The following is a 22,421-nucleotide window of genomic DNA, read 5'->3' as shown; positions in this document are numbered from 1 at the left end:
CATGTAATAAATTACTGATTGCATTAATCAGAGAGGTTTAACATTCCATGTTATTCTCATACAGAAATAGTTTAAGATCAATTTTGAATTTAGGTCTATACTCAGGTTTATAAGGGATTGATTAAATAAAATAAATATGAAGCTCAAATACCCAACAACATAAGTTTTAGTCTGACATCAAGATTACACTAGTGGCCAAAAGTGATGTCCTGAGGGGATTGGATTGGTTTGGTTTTAATGACTCCATCAAAATATGAGTAAAATAGTATTATTTTTAAATATTTGCATTACTGTATGTAAGGGAATAACAAAAACACAAACTTTGGTTTAGGTATACAGTACTGTGCAAAAGTCTTAGGCCACCTGTATTTTCACCAACAAAAAAAAAAAATGGTTTCAAGTCAGTTATTTCTATCTTTTGCTGTAGTGTGTCAGTAGGAAATATCATTTTACATTTCCAAACATTATTTTTGCCATTAATTGTAACAATCCAGTGAGATTTTGTTTGCACAAGGAGTTGAACAGCAGTGCTCGACACAGAGATCTCATCTCATCATCATCCAGTCTGTCTGAGATTACATAAAGAAAATACAGCCCAAGCGGCAATCATCGGGGGCAAAGCACAGCCAATTGTTAAAAAGACATCAAAATTAACATTAAAAAACAGGTCAGATGTGCAAGTCCAACTGATGTCAAAAACTTGGAATGACATAAATTTGATGTAATTTGAACGTCAAATATTTTGGCCCACATATACATTAAACCAATTTCAGTGTGGGATTAACTTCTTATTTTCACCCAATTACCACTGGAAGAAAATGCCATCCAAACTGAAATTAAAAAAATATTACAGCATCATCATCAATGAGTAATGGGGGAGATTTGAAACCCTCCTGCCAAATTTGGTGCTTATACAACTTACGGTTTTGTCTGGCCAGACACTTTTAGGGCAAAAAAAGAAGAAGAAGAAGAGGAAGAAGAAGAAGAAAAAGAAGAAGAAGAAGAGGAAGAAAATCAGTATGAAAACAATAGGGTTCCGGCTCCTTTGATGCTTGGACCCCTAAAATACTGAGTCAGACTAAATCTAGAAGAACTGGCAACTTCTCTAAGAAACTTACCTGCAAAGCTACAGTACTGTAAAAAGTTTTAGGCACTGGAGTAAAAATGCTGTAAAGTGAGGATGATTTCACAAAGAATGTCATAAACAGATTTTATTTATCAATTAACTTCTATTAACAAAATTAAATCAACATTTGGTGTGAGCACCCTTTGCGTTTAAAACAGCTTTTCCCCTAGGTGCACTTGCACATAGATATTCAGGGAGCTTTGCAGGTAGGTTTCTTGAAGCATCTTGGAGATGTTCCCACAGTTTTTCTGGATTTAGTCTGCCTCAGTTTTTTGTGTTTCTTCATGTAAACCCAGACAGACTGGAAAATGGTGAGACCAGATCTCTGTGTGGAGCACTGGCTGCTGTCAGACTCCTTGTGCATACACAAATCTCACTGGATTATTACATTTAATGGCAAATATAATGTTTGGAAATGTAAACTTATATTTCCTACTGACACACTACAGCAAAAGATAGAAATAACTGACTTAAAACCATTATTTGTTGTCAAAAATACTTTTGCACAGTACTGTATATCTAACAATTATTAAAAAAAAAAAAAAAAAAAACCCTAGAAAAAAATAACCTGAAAAAACAAAAGCTCAGAGGGAAAAACCATACATTAACTAGGCCATAATCAGTTATTAATAGTTTGTTGGTTCTCTCAATCATAATCATAAAGAAATTAAATTCAAATCAAGCTTACTCATACAACGAATTTTACTAAACAAAACAATGAATCAGAATCAGAATCAGAAAGAACTTTATTGCCAAGTATGCTTACGCATACAAGGAATTTGTTTTAGTGACATAAGCTTCCAGTACACAGAGACAACAACAAGACAAAAAAAACAAAAAAAACTAATGGCAAATAAATAAATTGTATGAACAGTTGTGCTATAGATGACAATGGAATAGAATAGAGTAAGATGCAGAGATGTACTAGGATGGAGGGAATATTGCACATTTTTATTGCATAAGTGGGGAGCATTTAACTGTTCATGAGGTAGATTGCCTGGGGGAAGAAACTGTTCTTGTGCCTGACTGTCCTGGTATTTGCGGCTCTGAAGCGCCCGCCAGATGGCGAAAGTTCAAAAAGGGGGTAACTTGGATGTGAGGGATCCAAAGTGATTTTCCTGAGCCCTTTTCCTCACTCTGGATGTATACAGTTCTTGAAGGGTGGGCAGGGGAGCACCAATAATCCTTTCAGCAGTCCGAACTGTCCTCTAGTCTTCTGATGTCTGGTTTTGTAGCTGAACCAAACCAGACAGTTATTGATGTGCACAGGACAGACTCAATGACGGCTGAGTAGAACTGTTTCAGCAGCTCCTGTGGCAGGTTAAACTTCCTCAGCTGGAGAAGGAAGTACAACCTTTGTTGGGCCTTTTTAACAATGGAGTCAATGCAGTAGGTGTTAACGGTTGTGTAGAGAGATGATCAGAATGGGTGTGGGGTGTTTCAAATCTACAATAAAACTCATTCAGGTCGTTAGCAAGTAGTTGATTAGCCTCAGTGCAGGGGGATGATGTCTTGTAGTTGGTAATGGCTCTCAGTCCTTTCCATAGTGAAGTTGAGTCGTTGGAAGTAAACTGGTCTTCCAACTTTTTAGAGTAGGTCCTTTTAGCCGCTCTAATCTCTTTGTTCAGTGTGTTCCTGGCCTGATTATACAAGACTCTGTCCCCATTTCTGTAGGCATCTTCTTTGGCCTGATGAAGATGTCTGAGTTTTGCTGTAAACCATGGCTTATCGTTGTTGAATGTTAAATAAGTCCTGGTAGGAATACATTTATCCTCACAAAAACTAATATAGGATGTTACGGTCTCTGTGAGTTCGTCCAGATCGGTGGTAGCAGCTTCAAAAACACTCCAATCAGTGAGGTCAAAACAAGCTTGTAAATCCTGCTCTGCTTCATTAGTCCATCTCTTTAAAGTCTTTAATACAGGTTTAGCAGATTTAAGTTTCTGCCTGTAGGTTGGTATAAGATGAACCAGACAGTGATCAGAGCACCCCAAAGCTGCTCGTGGAACAGAGTGATATGCATCATTTATTGTGGTGTAACAGTGATCCAATATATTACTGGTCTCTTGTGGGACATGTAACATGCTGTCTGTATTTTGGCAGTTCACGGGAGAGATTGGCTTTATTAAAGTCCCCAAGAATAATTAAAGCAGAGTTGAGGTGTTGTTGTTCTGTCTCTGTGATCTGATCAGCGAGTTTCTGTAAAGCCAGGCTTACGTGTGCTTGCGGAGGGATGTAAACATTCACCAGAATGAATGAGTGAAACTCCCGCGGCGAATAGAACGGCTTGGTGTTGACAAAAAGAACTTCTAGATCTGAGCAGCACATCTTCTTTAACACAGTTACATCTGTGCACCACCATTCATTGATATAAAAGCATGTCCCGCCGCCGCGCGATTTCCCTGTTGATTCTGCGTCGCGGTCTGCTCTGAACAGCTGAAAGTCCGGCAGATGGAGCGCGCTGTCCGATATGGCGTCATTCAGCCAGGTTGCATTGCAAAGCAACTTTACATAAAATTTAATTTCTACAATATTTAGTAGTAGCTCATCAGTGGTGACTGTCAGTTCATGTACATATGGCAGAAATGTTCGGAAAAATCAATTAAAGACATAAACAAACAGACAATTAACACTATTAACAGCAATTATGTAATCAAACTTATAGCAAATTGTGGTAGTTCTGTATGTTGTCTCTGGGTTAGCATCATCTGAGGTCCTCTGGGGGGTTGGCATCATCTCTTCTTAGGTGTTCGGTCATCTCAGGACTTGTGTAATTCCTAGTTACCACGGGATGTCAATCCAGGGCAGAAACAGAGGAACAAATAGAGACATAATTAGCATAGCTGCTGTTCCAGCCAAGTAAAATGTATTAGTTTAACTCATGCTAAAGAATAATAATGTGCATTTGATCAGATATAACTGCAGTCCAAAATTATGAGATGCATTATTTGAATGCTTGGCGAAAGAGATGTGTTTTTAATCTAGATTTAAACAGAGAGAGTGTGTCTGAACCCCGAACATTATCAGGAAGGCTATTCCAGAGTTTGGGAGCCAAATGCGAAAAAGCTTTTAATAATTTGAATAAAGTTTGAAGATGTCCATTTTTGTAGGTCTTACATCACTTTTGGCCACTACTGTAGTTATTGTTCCATATATAAATCTATTTTATTCCTTTCGTTCATCGTGTTTTGTATTTTGGGGCAGAATATTATTAACTTCAAATTTAAGTCAAGTATTTTAATGAAACCTCATCAAACCAACATCAATTAATTTTAAAGCTTTATTCACTGATAAACTCTGTTCTTCAGGTGTGTTTGGTGATGAAATGAAGTTTGTGAAACTGGGAGATTCAGTCACTCTAAACTCTGGTCTTACTGAATTAATGGATAATGATCAGATTCAGTGGAGGTTTTGGATTGGAAACACTTCAATAGCTGAAATCAATGTAACAGCCGACAGCATGACTGTATATGATGATGTTCTTGATGGGAGATTCAGAGACAGACTGAAGCTGGACAAACAAACTGGATCTCTGACCATCACAAACATAACAACTGAACATAATGGAGTTTATCTTGGAGTAGTGATCAATCGTACAAGCATACCTTTCTTTCTTGCTGTCTATGGTGAGTTGCATATTCGTTCCACCTGTTTTATATTAAAAAAAAATTTAATCACAAGATACAATATTAATCCACACACTATTTTGCTTCTTTGGTGTCTGTTCTGTTGTTTTATATTACTATTCATTTGAAAATAAAATTTTAAACTAATTACGTAAACAAAGTGTGTAAACAGTATTAATCTGTGACAAACCCTGTTTCTGTTTGTTCTCTTTGTGTTTGGTGATACAGATGAAATATCAGTAAAGAAGGGAGATTCAGTCACTATAAACTCTGGTCTTACTGAAATAATGGATAATGAGGAGATTCAGTGGGCGTATATGAATGAAAATGCTTTTATAACTGTGATCAATAAACAGGCCGACAACATGACTGTATGTGATGATGTTCTTGATGGGAGATTCAGAGACAGACTGAAGCTGGACAATCAAACTGGATCCCTGACCATCACAAACACCACACCTGAACATGCTGGATGTTATGTACTACTGATATTAGGACCAAAAGAGTCATTAAAAGCGTTCAGTGTTTCTGTCTATAGTGAGATCATTTGTTTTATCCTTCATATATTTTTGATATATTATTGACTGAGCTGATCTCAGTTTGATGTTTTTATTCTTCAGACTCTGTTCACTGTTGTGGTTCCACTGAAGCTGTGATCCGATTGGTCCTCTCTGTTCTGGTGGGCGTGGCTACTGTCATTATTCTGGTTTATGACATCAGAACCAGAAGAGCTGTTACGCAAGATTAAGCACATATTCACACATCAGGTACTTGATTGATAATGTAATTTCTCACATATTGTTTTTGCATATATATATTTGTGTGATTTATTAATTTATGCCTTCATATGTTCATCTTTTTCAGGAAGTACTGAAATCTAAAGCAGAATATTAAAGGTTCTTCAAGTGTTGTTCTTCTAGTGTTTTTGTCATAATAAATACTGATAATTATTTGAGCTTGCATTCTCTTTCTGTGTAAGATTTTTTTTTTATTTTAATCTAGTTTTAAAGGCTTTATTATTTATATTTCCCTCGAAATATAAATTATTATTATTTATTATTATTTATATTTCCCTCTGATTAATTTCCCTTGAAATAACTATGTTTCTTCTTAGTTTTTTCTCATCACTTTTGTATATTAGGGTTGTGTGTTACACCTAATGTTTTTTAATGAACTTTTATTGCATTATTTCAGTTTCATGTGTTACCATGATGGTGTTTATTGTTTGTGCGAATGACTCTGTGCACCTTCTATACATGTTATTATTTAAGAGCTCCCTGTGATGGGCTTTGGTTCATCATGTGACTTTCTCATCACCATCTGCATTTGGTGGTTATCAGTGTATTACAAAGGTACAAAACAGATTTCAGTACTTCAGTAGGTTGGTATATCTACATTTAATCAGTAAATTTAATATGGTATTTAAATGTAAATTTAAGCTAAAACCGTAAAACCGAAAATGTTTCTACCGTATTTTTTACGGTAAAATTCCGGCAACCACAGCTGCCGTTTTTTTACAGTAAATTTTACGGATATTTCCCTCAGGTATATTGCTGTTCATCATTTTGTTTGGATTTATTTGCTACGTAAAGCTAGGTTTGGTTAATCATGTGATCTGTGAAATGTAATTCCTTAAAGGAATAGTTCACCCCAAAATAAAAACTTTGACATCATTTAATCACCCTCATGTCGTTCCAAACCTGTATAAATTTCTTTCTTATGTTAAAGACAAAATAAGATATTATGAAGAACCAAACAGTTGTTGGTCTCCATTTACTTCCACAGTTGGGAAAGAAATATTATAGAAGTCAATGGGGACCGTCAACTGTTTGATTACCAACATTCTTCAAAATACCATATTTTATGTTTAACATAAGAAAGTAAGTCATTACAGGTTTGGAATGACATGAGGGTAAATAAAAATACAGATCTGTCAAATCATCAATCCTTTAATTTTTTATTTTTTTTAACATGAACTACAGGTGAATACACTGATTGGTCTGTGCAGCACTGCTTTAAATCAAAATACACCTATTTTTAGCTTAGCATTTAAAAAGGTCACATGTGACAAAATATTTGTTCTTTTTTTCAATAAAGTATTGCTTGTATCTCACATCTGATGACTTCTTTTTAGTAGAGTGTGCAGACTTTTTGAAGTGTTTTACCTTTTGGTAATGAAAAAAAAAAGTGAGTTCCTGACTATTCATCAGATGATACATAAAACAAATTTATAAAGAGACACACAGATCTCACTTTACTACTGTTGTCCATTTGTCATCTGTATTTGCTTGCCTTTATCAATATAGTTTTCTCACTCTTCAAGGTTCAAGAGTCTCTCCATGTTTTTGTTACATTTATTGTGTCAAGTGCCTTCTGGCTGAAATAACTACATGTAGGCCTATATTTTAAGAATTTCTGCAGGTGCGCCACATATATGGTTTTAGAAAGGTTTAGATTTGCGTTAAGTTCAATAGCTTTCTTTGCGGATCAACAACACCCTCAAGTGGCTCAGCCTGAATCAGCATGTTATCAGGAGACACCTAAAACACCAGACCTAGAAGGTATGTTGCAAAAACACAGGGAAGTTTTCAAACCAGAGTTAGGCAGCATGGAGGAAATTAAAGTGAAAAAACTGACCTCAACCAAGCATATCTGCAGATGCATGTTGAAGAGCAAAAAGTAACTGAAATAAAAAAATTAAAAAAAACTGAAAATATAAAATAGAACCTGAATCAAAATCTGAATTAAATTGTAATAGTTTCTCAAATATACTAAAATAATACTGGTTTGAATCTTGTAGGATTTACATGTTAGTTTAAAGCTCAGTAAAGTAACAGGACACTTTTGAAAATTACACCATCAAACAGGATCTACAGGAAGCTGAAGATTGGAGCGTAAAGTGACACTTCAGAGTGTAAAATAATCAGCAAAAACAAACAGGCAAACGATACTTTATCAAACAAATAAATCCTATAAAATATAAACTAAACATTAAATTATATATATAGACAATACGATGGTAGCCCGTTCTGAAAAGCGTGTGGTTTTCTGATTGGCCAGCTATCCAGTGTGTTGTGATTGGCTGAATACCTCAAGCATGTGACAGAAATGTTAACACCGTTGGCGGTCAGAACACCGTTGGGGGTCAGACACACGGTGGACAAGATAAAACCAAAAAAACTCAGTCCTCCATAAAATGTGTCACACATCGCAACACATTCGACGAAGGACACGTTGACATCCCCAGGATGGACTCCACTTCGTCTACAATGAAAAGCCGATCCGGTGATCCACAGTGCGAAGTTGATGCATTTCCTCAGCGACCAGCACAGATCAGCTCTAGACATGATGAAGCGGGATATTGTGCTCTTTTGAAGACCAACCAAAAGTAGTTTCACTTTCACAACGAAACACAGCATCTCCACAACATGGGCGCAAAAGCAATATTACAGGATATAAAAGTTATGCCTTCTTTCTTTGCGTGAACATCTGGGGGGCGTTTTGCAAATCTTCCCACACAGTGACGTAGACGTGTGGGGGCGCGTTTAAACGAGCCATTTTTTAGGGCGTGGACTTAAAGTCTTAACTTTGATAATGAATATCTCTTTGGATTTGAGACTTTAGTCTTTGCAACTTTACAGATCCTCTTTATGCAGCAAGAGCTTGTAATAACACTCCAAAGAGAAAGGAAAAATTGAAATTGCATCATATGACCCCTTAAACTATATACGTCATGTATGTTTACGTTGTTTGCCATGGGCCACAAAAGGTGTTTTCTCCGAAATGCTGTGACAGACAAAAGAACTATAAAATACACCAAAAACGCAAAATAATTACGAAATGAAACACTTTTATTTGTGCACTGTAATCCAAATCTTCTGAATCCATACGACTGCGAACAGATCCAAATCCAAGCCTTTTATTCTGGCAATCTTCATCCATCCGAGCAGTGAGTAGTACAGTTACCACAAACAGGTAAAGCAGCAAAGCATCTTCTTCTTCTTCTTCTTCTTGTACAATTTAATGGCAGGTGACAACTCAAAGCCGCCAAAGCTGACCGTAAAACCGGTCGTTTGAAGTGGCAATATTTGAATTTGTAAAGAAATTCACATGTTGCCACTTCAAATGACAGGTTTTACGCAGGATAATCGAATGCTCAATTGGCTCTCGCCTGCATTCGTCACAGATTGCGGCATGCCATGTTTTTGGTGAATGAGTGGATCGGGGATGCGCACACGGAGTGGTGGATCGGGAAAATAATTCTGGATAACCTAACAACATAACTATTTCTGCACAGTATAAGAAAAACATGACAGACAGATAAATGCAATTACAATCCTTTATTCATTGAAAAATGTCAAAAGCAGTACCAAAAGTAATCCAAATGACGATGTGTTGCAGTTGCAGTCCTCTCAGGCGGTATACAGTATTGTGTGAGGTGTAGAGCAGAATTTATGTTGTTAATCGCTGAAAATATTTAGAGGTAGGAGTGGATTAGCCCGCGAGGCCGCGACTATAAAATTGTTTAATTTTATATTGTTACTAAAAGGGGTTTTTTTGCTGGATATTTTTGCAGTCACTTGTGTTTATATCCTTTTATATTCTCTATAAAATGGGTAGGTTAAGGTTTGAAGGTAGGTTAAGGGGTCTAAAAATCTAAATCGCTTATTGATAAAATTTTAAAAATGCATTGAAATGAATATCTTAATGATATAAGATACTAAATATTTTAAGTTTTTAGCTAAAAAAAATTTTTTGTAGCGATTTGTACGTTTTAAACTTTGAAATACATCTTAATTGTACGTTTTAGCATCAATAAAATGTAAACTTGAAATGTTTGTAAATGTATACCTACGTATAAACACAGAGACCATCAGGCTGTCACATCAGCTCATCTCTCATTTTATTATTGAACCAGTTTAGAAAAGAGTTTGTCTTTTCGTATTGTGGACTGAAACCGCTGAAGATGTTTGACAGATTTTGGTTCTGTTTTATGTTTTTTTATGTGGCTTGCTTGGTGAGTTTTGAAATATGTTTTTATGATTCAGTTCTTATCCTTAGATTCAGTGTTTATTTTTCTAAAAGTCCCTTTATAAAAGACTGAAGCTCAAACAGGCAGCAGCTTTAGTTTTCAGTCATGACGTGATTCTCATCCTGAAGTAGACGGGGTTTCTTTTTCGTTGTATGATTTTTGTGTGTTTGGATGTTATTCATTTTAAATTATACATTTTTTGGTTGTTTTAAATGTACAACAGTTTACTTTAGTAATCTGTGTTTAAATTGTTTAAAAATCTTTTTTATTCATGTTCTTCAGGTGTGTTTGGTGATGCAGTAAAGACATTATTCGTGAAGGAGAGAGATTCAGTCACTCTAGAATCTGGTGTTACGGAAATACAGGCAGATGATAAAATGAACATGGATGTTTGGCATTCCAGAGACTCTTATAGCTCAAATCAATAAGAAGCTGGAAGATTCAATATATACAATGATGGTCCTGATGGGAGATTCAGTGACAGACTGAGGCTGGAAAATCAGACGGGAATCTCTGACCATCACTAAACATCACACCACAGTTCTCTGGGCTTATATGCAGTAACATAGGAACAGGAGAATGCCAGAGACAAAACAGATGCAGCGTTTTGAAGGTCTGGTGACGTTCAATTACACTGTCTTTTGCCCGCAGTTTAAGCTCCATTACAATAATTTGTCAATTTTTTTGTTGGGTCTTGTTAATATGCCGTTAACATTCAAACACTGTTTCAGCGTGACATGTAAATGAAGATTGATATTGCAATTTTACTTTCGAACATGACATGCAGAATTATATAATTAGTTACATACGTAACACTAAGGTATTATGATCAATTATAAGCAGGTAATACAATTTCGAATGCCATCAAAACTCCTGGATTTAAATTGTGAGTATTACAGGGGCACATTTATGACACACAATAACATCCAAGTACAAATATGAATTATTCAGCTGGATAAGCAAAACACAAGGCATGTTGAAATGTGAGTTAATTGGTTATGATACTGCACTTTTATTTTGAAAACATACATGTCGACATTAATTAGATTTAAAACGCCGTCCATTAAAGGTTTAATGGATCAATTTAAGCAATATGACATTCCTATTTTTCCAGTCCGCGATATTTAAAATTGCACACGATTGATGGGCACAATGATGACACACATATTACATCCATATAAGCTTCACGTCACGTTTCTGTTAATCTTCATGTTCACATAAAGATACTCTCGTGCTGCAAATATTTACTAACCAACACATTCAAAAAACAGATTACAATATTTACTAAAAAATGCATTGTACATTCCGCTTACAGAAAAAAACGCTTACAGTATAGTTGATATGAACACATGAACATACCGAACTATCTAAACTGTTTGGGGGGGAAAACCTAACAACTGAGCCATACACATATAGGCTACTACCACCAGGGTATCACTATAAATGGAGTGTGAGAGTTTCCCTACAGACGCTTTTGTCACTGCTGCAAACTCCCATAATAAATAAATTATCAAAAAATAAATTTCCCTGCAGCTAGTGGGCCCCCTTTACAGTGTAGGCCCCTGGGCTTCAGCCCCTTGAAGCTTGTGCATTAATGCGCTCCTGCTAATTAGCACAGCAAAGCCTATAGGACGCAAATGGCTCAAAATCTAAATTAACGCGGTAAAATTTGCCACAATTAAGCACAAATTAACAGGGAGCAAAAAGACTATGGCAAGCAACATGCAGAATCAGTGTAAAAAAAAAATGTTTTTATATATATAAAATAACCAGAAAATCAAACTAAATGGCAGAAACAAAATCTTTCCAACTAGCAGATATTTACTCTAAATGGCAGAAACAAAAAAAATTGGGTATTTTAGGGCAGGATAGTGAGGTTTTGTTTTTTATATGTATAAAAAAAAAAAAAAAATGTTATGCTGGTTGAAAATTTCTTCATATCCTGACAACAAACACTAAGTTAAGTGGTCTAAATTTATTTATATGTATTTATATCGTCTGTGGAAGGTGTAGTACAAAACGGTCCAAACATTACAATAGACTGTCCTGCCTGCCTGTCAAAATATGTATTTACATACCTCTGTGTGCCCTGTTTGCGCAGACATGACACATCATCAGTGCGCTATAATAAAAATAAAATGCGACTAAAACTTATAACATCACACCCTTTGTACTATAATATTCTCCTCACCGCTCGAATCAGACATGAGGTAATCTGATCGCCTCTCATCGTGTCGGAGGTTAGTCTCTGGTCTGCCTGTGTTTTGGAGGAGGCGTGGCTTTGCAAAGTGATTACGCACAGAGTATGGAAGGATATTCCAGACTATTTTCAAAAAGAATTGCAAATTGTACTTTCAATTGCATTTTCCATATGGGGACGCATTAATTGTGACATAATCCAAATGCAACTGCAAATCTTGCATTACCGCAGTGGTTCCTTACCTCCCTTTAAACCCATTAAAAAAATATATATATATATTCTTACTGTTGCCGCCACCGCCATGTTGTGGAGACGCTGTGTTTCATTGTGAAAGCAAAACTACTTTGTCTGGTCTTCCAAAAGAGGACATGACTAGAAATTAGTGGTTAAGTTGTATTTCAACACTGTTCCAGAACAGTCCAACCCCCATATTCCAGATATGTGCATTGCATTTTACTGGAGGACCGCAGGAACTGTTTTCCTGTGTAGAGTAGCATAAAATTCCTGTGTGTTGTGACACATATGCTACCTATCATATTATGCTTACCAACACTGCATTCTACCTACTGTATGGCTATGTTTAGGGTTGGGGTGTATGTGTACATGTTAATAAAAGCATCATACCTTATTTAATATCATGCTGGAAGCAAAATCTGATAGTAGCACTTTGTTCGCTATCGAATTATGCATGCTACCGGATCTGTTTATACAATGGAGGGTAGCAATCTGACAGGGTAGCACAAATCATCAGAACACTGGCATCTGTTTCTATAAAGTGGGGTAGTTCCAACTTTGCAAGGACAGTCTGGCGCTTCTGACTCACAGCCTTGTCAATTGTTGTTTGTCGTTTCTCCAGACATGGTTTTATGTGTACGCAGCGCGATACGCAACACAATGCATAAAAAGACAGTATAAGTCATTATACTAAGGTTCTGATATGTCTTATAATGTGTCAGATGCTAATTATTGCCCCCCACTGGATGCAACAAATGCCTCGTATAAGTTTATATGGTTTTGGTAAGTGTTTTTGCGATGTCTTTTCTGTCCAATGATGCCGGGACCAAACAGCGGGCGGGCATAGAGGGGGAGCAACAATAATGCGCTGACATTATGTGAAAATACTATTTTGGTTTTTGAACCTGGTAAACTACTAGAAACACATTGCATTTCACCAAATACAAAAAAAGGGGGGGAAATGTTTATTTGACTTATGTAGTAGCCGACGTCATAGACCCCTTTAAAACTAAATGAACATGAACCATATAGCGAAATAAATAAGTTCAAAAAAAGGAGAAATAAAACAGATATCATACAGATATAATATATATAAGAGCGATAAATAATATGTATATATAGAGATAAGATAAGGGAGATATTATATAGAAGGAAAAAAGGAAAGACAAAAGAATATGTATCTCAAGGATACTAAATTAACACTGGTTTGAATCTCACAGGATCTTGTGACAACGTGACAAGATTTAAATGTTAGTTTAAAACTCACAGAAGTTACATTTTTTAACTTCTCTAGTCTAAGAGAACTTTTGAAAAAAAAAAAACACATCACATGCAGCTCCAATAATTTGTATGTATTTTAGCTGATAATTTATGTATTTTACGTAAAATGTGATTCTTTAAAATCTACACTTACTTAAGTTTTTACAGTTACTAAACTGCGTTCAATTCGGAAGGGCTCATCCCTATGCCCTAATCCCTTCAAAGGGTTTACCCTCCGGAGTGAAAGCTTCGAAGGGTTGAAGGGTGTAGGAAACAAAACAATCGTTTCTTGAAGTGCCCTTCTGCATCATCATCACGTGCCCACATGGACACTCCGAAAAAACTGCACAAAGGATCATGGGACCTCGAAGTGTCCTTCAGTTGTACCCTTTCAAAATCCTTCATTCTGACGTCATCTGAAGGTGGCCCTTTGAAGTGGCCAGTTTTGAGCACTTCAGTTTGGAACGTCCCTTCAATATGGCGGCCATGATTGTTTTCACTCTGAAGTGCCGTTCGGAGGGCAATATATCCTGTTTGGAATGCACAGTAAAACATACAATACAGACGTATTTTAAGCATCTAAACATACAAAACTGACATATTGATGACACCTAAAAATGAATCCTTATGAATATTGAAATCGCTGCATTAATTTTATTTTTGTTGTTAGTTGTTATATCAATGACCTTGTTTCCAGTTGCATTATTAAATTGTTTACTTGTTTACTTAACATGAAATGATAACATTTTGTTCTGTTCTGTGTGATTTCTGCTGCCAGCTCGTTTCCAAGATTTTATCAGTGCATAATGTTAAACAAGACTTCCCTTTAAACCATTAAAATAAATAACATTTATGTAATCGTTTAAAGGGGTCATATGACGTTACTAAAAAGAGCATTATGTTGTGTATTTGGTATAATGAAATGTGTTCATGCAGTTTAAGGTTCAAAAAACACATTATTTTCAACATAATGCGACAAAGTACTTGTGTGCTCCTTTATGCCCACGCCTTTCTAAAAACGACAATTTTTTACAAAGCGCAGCGGTCGTCTGAAAAGCGTGGTGTTGCCGCTGATTGCCCAGCTATCCAGTGTGTTGTGATTGGCTGAATACCTCAAGCATGTGACGGAAATGTTACGATCCTTACCATACTGTGATGTGTATCCCGGTCAGAACACCGGTGGGACAAGATAAAACCAAAAAAACTCAGTCCTCCATAAAATGTGTCACACATCGCACACATTCGACGAAGGACACGTGACATCCCTGGGATGGACTCCACTTCGTCTACAATGAAAGCCGATCCGGTGATCCACAGTGCGAAGTTGATGCATTTCCTCAGCGACCAGCACAGATCAGCTCTAGACATGATGAAGCGGATATCATGCTCTTTTGGAAGACCAAACAAAGTAGTTTCAGTTTCACAACGAAATACAGCATCTCCACAACATGGGCGCAAAAGCAATATTACAATAAGAATAAAAGTTATGCCTTCTTTCTTTGCGTGAACATCTGGGGGGCGTTTTGCAAATCTTCCCACACAGTGACGTAGAGATGTGGGGGCGCGTTAAAACGAGCCATTTTTTGAGGGCGTGGACTTAAAGTCTTAACTTTTTTAAGAATATCTCTTTGGATTTGAGACTTTAGTCTTTGCAACTTTACAGATCTTCTTTACGCACCAAGAGCTTGTAACACTCCAAAGAGAAAGGAAAAATTTAAATTGCATCATATGACCCCTTTAACCTATATAGTCATGTAATGTTTACGTTGTTTGCCATGGGCCACAAAAGGTGTTTTCTCCGAAATGCTGTGACAGACAAAAGAACTATAAAATACACCAAAAACGCAAAATAATTACGAAATGAAACACTTTTATTTGTGCACTGTAATCCAAATCTTCTGAATCCATACGACTGCGAACAGACCCAAATCCAAGCCTTTATTCGGCAATCTTCATCCATCCCGAGCAGTGAGTACAGTTACCACAAACAGTAAAGCAGCAAAGCATCTTCTTCTTCTTCTTCTTGTACAATTTAATGGCAGCTGACAAACCAAGCCGCAAAGCTGACCGTAAAACCTGTCGTTTGAAGTGGCAATATTTGAATTTGTAAAGAAATTCACATGTTGCCACTTCAAATGACAGGTTTTACGGCAGGATAATCGAATGCTCATTGGCTCTCGCCTGCATTCGTCACAGATTGCGGCATGCCATGTTTTTGGTGAGGTGTGTTTGAATGATGCGCACACGGAGTGGATCGGGAAAATAATCTGGATAACCTAAACATAACTATTTCTGCACAGTATAAGAAAAACATGACAGACAGATAAATGCAATTACAATCCTTTATTCATTGAAAAATGTCAAAAGCAGTACCAAAAGTAATCCAAATGACGATGTGTTGCAGTCCTCTCAGGCGGTATACAGTATTGTGTGAGGTGTAGAGCAGAATTTATGTTGTTAATCGCTGAAAATATTTAGAGGTAGGAGTGGGATTAGCGAGTAGCGACTATAAAATTGTTTAATTCTATATTGTTACTAAAATGGTTATTTTGCTGGATATTTCAGTCAATTGTGTTTTATATCCTTTTATATTCTCTATAAAATGGGTAGGTTAAGGTTTGAAGGTAGGTTAAGGGGTCTAAAAATCTAAATCGCTTATTGATAAAATTATAAAAATGCATTGAAACGAATATCTTAATGATATAAGATACTAAATATTTAAAGTTTTTAGCTAAAAAAATTTTTTTGTAGCGATTTGTACATTTTAAACTTTGAAATACATCTTAATTGTACGTTTTAGCATCAATAAAATGTAACTTGTAAATGTTTGTAAATGTATACCTACGTATAAACACAGAGACCAGGCTGTCACATCAGCTCATCTCTCATTTTATTATTGAACAAGTTTAGAAGAGTTTGTCTTTTCGAATTCGTGGACTGAAACCGCTGAAGATGTTTGACAGATTTTGGTTCTGTTTATGTTTGTGGCTTCTGGTTGGTGAGTTTGAAATATGTTTTTATGATTTCAGTTCTTTCCTTAGATTCAGTGTTTATTTTTCTAAAAGTCCCTTTTATAAAAGACTGAAGCTCAAACAGCAGCAGCTTTAGTTTCAGTCATGACGTGATTCTCATCTGAAGTAGAAGGGTTTTCTTTCTGTGTATGATTTTGTGTGTTTGGATGTTATTCATTTTAAATATACATTTTAAATGTACAACAGTTTACTTTAGTAATCTGTGTTTAAATTGTTTAAAAATCTTTTTTATTCATGTTCTTCAGGTGTGTTTGGTGATGCAGTAAAGACATTATTCGTGAAGGAGAGAGATTCAGTCACTCTAGAATCTGGTGTTACTGAAATACAGGCAGATGATAAAATAACATGGATGTTTGGACATCCAGAGACTCTTATAGCTCAAATCAATAAAGAAGCTGGAAGATTCAATATATACAATGATGGTCCTGATGGGAGATTCAGTGACAGACTGAGGCTGGAAAATCAGACTGGATCTCTGACCATCACAAACATCAGAACCACAGATTCTGGACTTTATGAAGTGACCATCAGAAACAGGAGCTCAGAGACAAAATACAGATTCAGCGTTAAGGTCATTGGTGAGTCTCAATTACACTGTCTTTTTGCTGCCAGTCTTCACACTAATAATATTTATTAAGTGTTTTTATTTATTCAAAATTATTTTTATAAAACAAACAAACAAACCATTTAGTCATTTAAGATCACTTTCTTCCCACCTTATTTTTTCAGATTAGCTCATTTTTGGTAATTTTGTATTTAAAAAAATTATTCTAAATCTTGAGAAATGATTTAAGATGAACAGTATGAAACGCCAGATCTATTCCTGCTCCATAAAGCTATTAGAGAAACTGAAATCAGTCTGAGAGAGAAACAATTGAGACATTTGATAAGAAATGAAGAACAAATGAGCAAAAAATCAGCTAAAGAAAATAGAAAAGACAAACAATATCAAAACACCCTAAGGTAACCGGATTGTAACGTATAAATTTTGTTTTTGATGACTCTACAAATATAAGGAAAATATTTCAGATTTTTTAAATATATTTTAAATATAAAGGAAGAGCAAAAAAATATAAGGAAACTATTTTATATTTTTAAATATATAAAGGAAGAGCAAAACTCCACCCCCCAAAAAAAACAAACAAACAAACAAAAAATACAGCTACAGACTTTACTTTATTATGCAAATAAATAAATAAGTAAAATACTTTTAAAAAATATATATATATATAGAAAAACAAAAACCTCACAGGAATAAACATACACTGACTACAACATAATCAGTTAATAATATTTTGTTGGTTCTCTCTTGTTTTAGCATGTATTCATAATTTCCTTCTATGGTCAGAAATTATGTCCACACTATTTGGCATGTTTCATCACATTAAATAAAACGATTGACTGTAAGCAGAACTATATAAAATGCTTACAAAATCTGTAACCAATTTTTAAAGCATTAATATGTGAAAAACTCTGTTCTTCAGGTGGCTTTTTTGCAGAATATAAGTCAGTGAAAATTGGAGATTTGGTCACTCTAGACTCTAGTCATACTGAAATTATGGATGATGATCAGATTCAGTGGTGGTTTGTACATAAAAGCACTTTAATAGCTGAGATCTATAAGCAGGTCGACAACATGACTGTATATGATGATGTTCTTGATGGGAGATTCAGAGACAGACTGAAGCTGGACAATCAAACTGGATCCCTGATCATCACAAACACCCGAATAAAACATGTTGGATATTATGTACTACAGATCAACAGTGTGAGCAAGAGTTTCTATCTCTCTGTCTACGGTGAGTTAAATATTGGTTTCACTTGTATTATGTTTTAAGTATAAGACCAAAATTCCTGTTAAGCTTGAACACAAGAGAGTTCACAAAAACAGATACAATGAAATCAAACAATGAAACTACAAATCTCGAGAAGAGCTCATGAATCAGGAACACAGAAAGTAATCAAACCACACGAATGAACGGAGCATGAAAAACTAACAAAACTAAAAACAATCACAAAACCTAATAATAATACAAGCCTAAACTTAACAGAAAATTAAAACATGCTTCAGATTACTAATAATAATATCAGTCTAAATTTTAGAGTCATTTGAAACTGGCTTCAGATTAAATGTGAAGCTGTAGTCAAACTGAAACTAAGAGCAAGTAAAAGCCCTGCATGCAAAATACCATTGGATGCTGGTGATTGGTCCTTACAGAATCAGCACAAACATACAGTTATTAATCCAAACACCATTTCTGTTACTGTATATCATTCATTTCAAATTTAAACTTGGAACTATTTACTTTAGTAAACTATGAAATAACACTCTCAGTCTGATGAACCCAGTTTCTGTTTGTTGTGTGTGTGTTTGGTGATACAGGTGAAATATCAGTGACGGAGGCAGAATCAGTCACTCTAAACGCTGATCTTACTGAAATAATGGATGATGATCAGATTCAGTGGAGGTTTTTTTACACTTTAATAGCTGAAATCAATAAACGGGTCGACAACATCACTGTAAATAATAATGTTCTTGATGGGACATTCAGAGACAGACTGAAGCTGGACAATCAAACTGGATCTCTGACCATAACAAACTTCACAACTGAACACAATGGAGTTTATTATGTAGCGATCAACCGTATAAGCATACATTTCTTTCTCGCTGTCTATGGTCAGTTAAATATTTGTTACCTGTTTTATTTTTTCATCACCAGATACAATATATATCCACACACTATTTTGTGTCTGTGCTGTTGTTTTATATTATTATTCATTTGAAAATGAAATTTTAGAGTTATTACTTACATAAACAAGCAATATATTTTAACAAGTGTTGATTTGTGACAAACCATATTTCTGTTTGTTCTCTGTGTGTTTGGTGATACAGACGAAATATCAGTGACAGAGGGAGATTCAGTCACTCTAAACTGTGATCTTACTAAAATGAAGGCTGTTGATCAGATTCAGTGGAGTTTTTCAATTAAAAACAGTTTTATAGCTGGAATCTTTAAACAGACCAACAGCATGACTGTATATGATGATGTTCTTGATGGGAGATTCAGAGACAGACTGAAGCTGAACAATCAAACTGGATCTCTGACCATCACAAACATCACAACTCAACATGCTGGAAATTATAAACTAAGTATATTTAAATCAAAAATATCATCAAAAGCTTTTAGAGTTTCTGTATATGGTGAGTAGAGATCATTTGTCCTGTCCTCCAGACATTCTAATTTTATTAATGAGTTACGTATTTATTTGTTTTTGAATCATTTAATGTTTCTTTATAACTCAACACACTGAGCAGTAAATGTTTTTTTAGATTTGTTAATTTTTCTGATTATTCTCTCATGTTTCCAGCTCGTCTGCCTTTTCCTGTCATCAGTAGATACTGTTCTTCATCATCATCATCATCATATTGTTCATTGTTGTGTTCAGTGCTGAATGTGAGAAATGTGACTCTCTCCTGGTACAAAGGAAACAGTTTATTGTCCAGCATCAGTGTGTCTAATGTCAGCATCAGTTTCTCTCTACATCTGGAGGTGGAATATCAGGATAAAAACAGCTACAGCTGTGTGCTCAACAATCCCATCAGCAACCAGACCACACATCTGGACATCACTCAACTCTGTCACACATGTTCAGGTACAGCAGAGCTGATATTAGTTATGTTGGTGCTGATATGAATGTTTATTGACTGAGCTGATCTCAGTTTGATGTGTTTATTCCTCAGACTCTGAACACTGTTGTGGTTCTACTGAAGCTGTGATGCAATTGGTCCTCTCTGCTCTGGTGGGCGTGGCTACTATCATTATTGTGGTTTATGACATCAGATCCAGAAGAGCAGAACAAGATCAAGAACAAATTCACACCTCAGGAATCTAAATGACGATGCTGTAATTTGTCATATAACTATTTTTTGAATGATTTGTCAATCTTTTTTTTTTTTTACAGGCTTTATATAATCATCTGCTGGTATGGGTGAAGCTAATTTCCAAATGCTCATAACGTTATGAAGCGATGAGAAAACTTTCCGTAAGCGAAGAAAAAAAAATAATGACTTTATTCAACAATTCCTTTGTCAACAGTCTCCTCTGTGTCTCTCTATATCTCCGTATGCTCTTCTGTATCAGCCGCGCCACAAGGATGCGCTGTTTTTTTTCAAAGCTAAATACACGTAGAAACAACGCATCCTTGTGGCGCGGCTGATACAGAAAAGCATACGCAGCATACAGTGATACAAAGTTTTCCAGGATTGGAATGACACGGGGGTAAGTGATTAATGACTAAATTTTCATTTTGGGGTGGAGTACCCCTTTAATAGTATGTATTATAACGTTTTGTGGGAAACAAATAATCAGAAGCGGAAGTCGTCATAGACTTAACTTAAAACAGCAGTGAATGGGAAATAAAGAAAGTATAATATTTTACCTCTTAATTTCATTGAACGGTAAAAGAAACAAAATTCACGATAGCGTCCCCACAACTTTCAAAGAGAGGAAGAAAAATTGTGAAATTGTTTACGCCTGTCAGAAGAGCAAAAGATGGCAAAAAATGTTTTTTGTTGTTGTTGTTTTTAGTACAGTAATATAACAAAGTATAATGTAATAAATGTGCTTTTAAAATTAAAATATAAAAATAAACTTAGATGTAATAACAATGGAAGCAGGTCATCAGTCTGTGAATGTTTCTTTCTCCTGTCGACGGTTCATCAAAGTGTTGTCAATGAGTATTCTATAGGTTTGTCAAGCAGGAGATGCTCTGCTTTTTTGTCAGAAAACATTGATCCAGGATTTCTCCAGAAGAAATGTCCAAGGTAAAATCACGTGTTAACTAGATTTACAAAACTTAAGTCTTAAGTTACTGTGCTCAAATTCAGCAAAACACCAAATTCTACAATCAAAAGCCAGAGAACATGAACTCAGGTTTTTCTCATACCGATTCCCTCATAAAAATGCAAATTTTTCGAAAAGCACAATTACATTTACTGGTTGCTGTATGTTTTCATTAAAGCAGCACTATGTAAGTTTTGGCGCTCTAGGGGTTAATATACAGAACTGCACGCATCCTGCGGAAGAACATTCTAACCAGAGCCACTTCTCTAAGTTTATGTCTATGGCGATTCACGCAGGCATGTGTTACTCCATAGCAGTGATGACCTGACCAGGCTACAATAGTCCTAACATAAGCACTTATTATAAGTGTACCATAGTGATTCGGGATAAGACAAAAACTTGGTTTTGAAGATGAATTCATGATCTACTTGCTCATTATAAACATTTTGCAAATTTTGAATACATAAAAAGTTACATAGTGCTGCTTTAACTTGCACTCATTGTAACAACACAGGCAAACATTAGGCTATACAAGTAATTCACTGGTTTTTGAGTCAACTGGCCCCCGAAAGGGGTTTTCCTCTTTATTTTATCTGTACAGAAATGTGGTTTGATCTGTTGGGTAGATCAACAGCTTCTGCTGGAAGTTTATGTGTTAATAGTTTATGTGTTAATAGTTTGTGGGTGAAGCATTTATTTTAGAACTAAAAATGATCTGGATTAAGACATAATCAAATTTAAATCAAATATTGTTTAATTTATTACTAGACTTCTGAAATTGCTTAACAGTTGGTGGTTCTGCTGGGCTCTTGTTTTCTTTTGTTTCCCTTTTACTTTAATGTTCAAAGTATTTGCTCATTTTCAGTTTTTGTTCCTTAAAAATCCTGTATTAACAGCACAATTTACACACTTTTATGTGTATGTCTTGTCCTAATGGAACAAACACTTGCACTGTCAGTATTTCTTTTCTGTTATTTTACAGATTTTTTTCTTAGAATCTACCTGTATCAGAATGTCTCCAGGTTACGTATGTAACCATGGTTCCCCGAAGGAGGAACGAGATGCTG

At 35.5% G+C, this 22,421-nt stretch overlaps 1 protein-coding gene across 1 annotated transcript in view; it reads left to right on the top strand.

Moving 5' to 3' along the window:
* Window positions 1–20,638, top strand: part of LOC122141412 (SLAM family member 9-like) — a 30,381-nt gene extending 9,743 nt beyond the window's left edge. Inside the window, exons 2-3 of the mRNA XM_042748741.1 lie at window positions 19,880–20,164; window positions 20,253–20,638. Coding sequence (XP_042604675.1) covers window positions 19,880–20,164; window positions 20,253–20,404 — 437 coding nt within the window. The 3' untranslated portion in view covers window positions 20,405–20,638. The remainder of the gene's footprint in view (window positions 1–19,879; window positions 20,165–20,252) is intronic.
* Window positions 20,639–22,421: the final 1,783 nt, after the last annotated feature.

This window comes from Cyprinus carpio, chromosome B22 (assembly GCF_018340385.1).
Source record: "Cyprinus carpio isolate SPL01 chromosome B22, ASM1834038v1, whole genome shotgun sequence".
Lineage (NCBI taxonomy): Eukaryota > Metazoa > Chordata > Actinopteri > Cypriniformes > Cyprinidae > Cyprinus > Cyprinus carpio.
Note: the sequence above shows the minus strand (reverse complement) of the source record. Positions and strands in the feature narration are given on the sequence as shown.